Source organism: Ceratosolen solmsi, unplaced genomic scaffold (assembly GCF_000503995.2).
Source record: "Ceratosolen solmsi marchali unplaced genomic scaffold, CerSol_1.0 scaffold3, whole genome shotgun sequence".
Lineage (NCBI taxonomy): Eukaryota > Metazoa > Arthropoda > Insecta > Hymenoptera > Agaonidae > Ceratosolen > Ceratosolen solmsi.
Window position 1 is genome coordinate 2,220,788 of NW_011948428.1, and position 2,985 is coordinate 2,223,772.

At 36.9% G+C, this 2,985-nt stretch overlaps 1 protein-coding gene across 1 annotated transcript in view; it reads right to left on the reverse strand.

The window, feature by feature from the left end:
• Positions 1-1,532: 1,532 nt before the first annotated feature.
• Positions 1,533-2,985, reverse strand: part of cwo (transcription factor cwo) — an 86,233-nt gene continuing 84,780 nt past the window's right edge. The window contains exons 6-7 of the mRNA XM_011501334.1: positions 2,626-2,843; positions 1,533-2,484 (exon numbers count right to left, since the gene is read on the reverse strand). Coding sequence (XP_011499636.1) covers positions 1,873-2,484; positions 2,626-2,843 — 830 coding nt within the window. The 3' untranslated portion in view covers positions 1,533-1,872. The remainder of the gene's footprint in view (positions 2,485-2,625; positions 2,844-2,985) is intronic.

Below are 2,985 nucleotides of genomic sequence, written 5' to 3' on the forward strand. Positions count from 1 at the left end.
TACATGAAATCGAAATTTATTGAAGAACCGTATATTTTTCCCTCAAACTGAATCGTATTTTAATAATACCAATAAAGTTTATGCATTTGGAAAATATGTTTGTTTAATATGCCCTCCTCTTGATAAGATATATTTCGTATTTTCATTACTTTGTCATCGAATCTAATATCAATATCACAAATTTACACAGTTGAAAATAATTTATATTTAACGATTCAACAAGCATATCTATGTATAATTTTGAATTGTTACTTTCATAAATAATATAATATTAGATAAATAGAGGTTTTGTGAATAATGTATTCCGATGCTTAAATTTTATCCTCAATTTTTAAATTAAAATAAACATCCTATATAATTTTATTATCAATATTAAAGTTGATTTTTACAATTCGTGCGACAAATTTTTACACTCAATTGTATTAAACTCCTTAATTTTATCGTTATATTAAAAAGTCATCAACATTTATAAAGCCATTATGTAATAACAAATGCGATAAAAATTAATTATCAGCTATTTCAATACTTTAACAATATTCGTCCATTATAAATGTCGTGTAAGAATTATCACTGTTCAATCAATATAACAGTCGTTAGTGTTTTCAATTTAGTTGCAAACTTTCCAACCATGCAAATTAACAATTGTACAATTCTATTCTTGTCGCTTAAATTGCGTTTTGTAAGTGTTAAGAGCATGTTGCGTATTGCCGAGTAAAGGCAAAAATAGAACATAAAAAAGAAAAAAAAAAGTAATCGTTTATGGTATTTATAGCGTATATATGTATTTGTTTATACGCTTGTCTATGGATTCTAAAGAAAAAACAAAAATTTGAGAGCTCGCGTTTATGCAATTGGAACGGGATTTACGTGTTACTTAAGGGGATTTATTCACACACCTGTGCATTGACCTTCGGGCAATACAACAATTATATAACTTTTATTTGTCAAAATAATATGAAGATGAAAATTTTGAACAACTCATTTCAGTTCTAAATAAAATCTTTTATATTTATTTTATATACAACATTATAAAACATTTTACGCAAAATTTTCCTGTCGCATTGATAACTTCAATATCAAACAAGATATTTCATTCTATTAGATGATACGAAGATGAGACAAAAACTTTAAAAATTCCAATATATTTACATACAATATCCTTTACCTCTTGATTACGCCCAACAAAGCATTGAAAATCATTCGCTCATACATTTCTTAATTTTGATGAATTTCGATGAATTTTGATGAATTTTTGACGAATTTTGATGAATTTTGACGAATTTTGACGAATTTTGACGAATTTTGACGAATTTTGACGAATTTTGATTAAATCCTCTCGCGTATGAAATAAAAAATTATCAAAGAGTGAAATTTTAACGACACGTTAAAAGAATTCCTTTAAAAATATAAAATTATTGTGCAAAGAAATGTAAGTGTTGCGATTGAAAATGTTCATGCGCTTTCACAATAATAAAAATGAGTCCAGTATACACGAGTCGGCAGAGTGTGATTTGAAGAGAAGGAGAGAGAAATGAGCGTAAACAAATTGGCACGTGCGCGATATTTCCAATTCGTGCGAATGAAAATGTAAATATAAATATTGCATGCATCAACAAAACACAGTTAATTCTCATAATCGTAAATTTCAGGCTTCGTGAGCATTCTTCCTTGTCCTTAACATAAAAAGCGTTGTTTGATACGCGGTGTTGTATGTTGTACGTGCGGGCACAGAATACTATAACGAGTGCAATAAAATCGTCAATCGTTGCCCTCCCGTGCCGTCATCATCTGTACATCCGGTATAACAACGGAATCACGTCGCAATCAACATAAATGTCCTTCATTGTGCGGCCGATCGCTGCTCGACTCGTACTACTGTATGTGATGGGTCGGACTCTGATGTGACCACGCCGGTGGCGTCGAATGATTGAAATTGACGGATATCGTGACGGGATGCAGCACAGTGTCCGGCCCCAAATCCGACGTCGTATAACCTAGGTGCGGCCTGAGCAGGGCGGCCTCGACGGTCAGGGGTATGTAGAAACCGCCGTTGTCGTGGAGCGCGAATATCGGTATGCCCTGGTGATTGTGATGTTGACAATGTTTGGGCGAGGCCTCGGAGCTGCTTCCACTCGAGGAGGCTGTCGGCGAAGACGAGGTCTTTATCCTTTGGTCGGCGGAGAACCTCTGCTTAATCGAATTTTTGAACTTGTAGTTGGCCGGTGGCCTCTGCTGGACGTCCGGCTGGACCGAGTTCGAGCTGGAGACGAGCAGACCGCTGCTGCCCTGCGAGTGGCTGCTGTGATTGCTGTCGTCGCTGGCGAGGGTCGGCGGCGGGATCAAGGCTCGCTGCGGCCGGGATTCACAGGAATCGAGGGACGAGACGCCGCCTGAACTCGAGCACCGCTCCGAGCCACTACCGCTACTGTGCAGAAGCGAGTGCTGCTGGGCACTATGATGATTATAATGATGATTATTATTATTCTGATGATGATGATGATGATGATTATGATGATGATGGCTGCCGTTGCTGTTATTGTTGCTATTCTGATTATTGTTATTGTTGTTGTTTTGATGGTTGCCGCTGCCGCTGCTGTTGCTGTTGTTGTGATTGTTTCCGTTGGCGTTGCCGTTGTTGTTGTTATTATTATTATTATTATTATTATTATTATTGTTGTTGTTGTTGTTGTTGTTGTTGTTTAGGTGACCGAGGCCGTTGCTGGTAACATTATTGCTAGGGCACATGGATGAAATGTTTGCTTGTGAGAAGGAGCTGACGCCACCGCAGCTCGAATTGTTTAGAGTCGGCAAATCCACAGGATGTGGAAAACCCAGTCTGTCACCTAGGAGATGAAAATTGAGATAATTAGTTGGCTGATGTTAGGAATAAGTAACGAATGAGTTCGTTAAATCGACTTGGAAGGCCTTTCAATACGAACTCTATTTATCCGAACAGATAACTATTTTCAATCCTTTACAACTCCC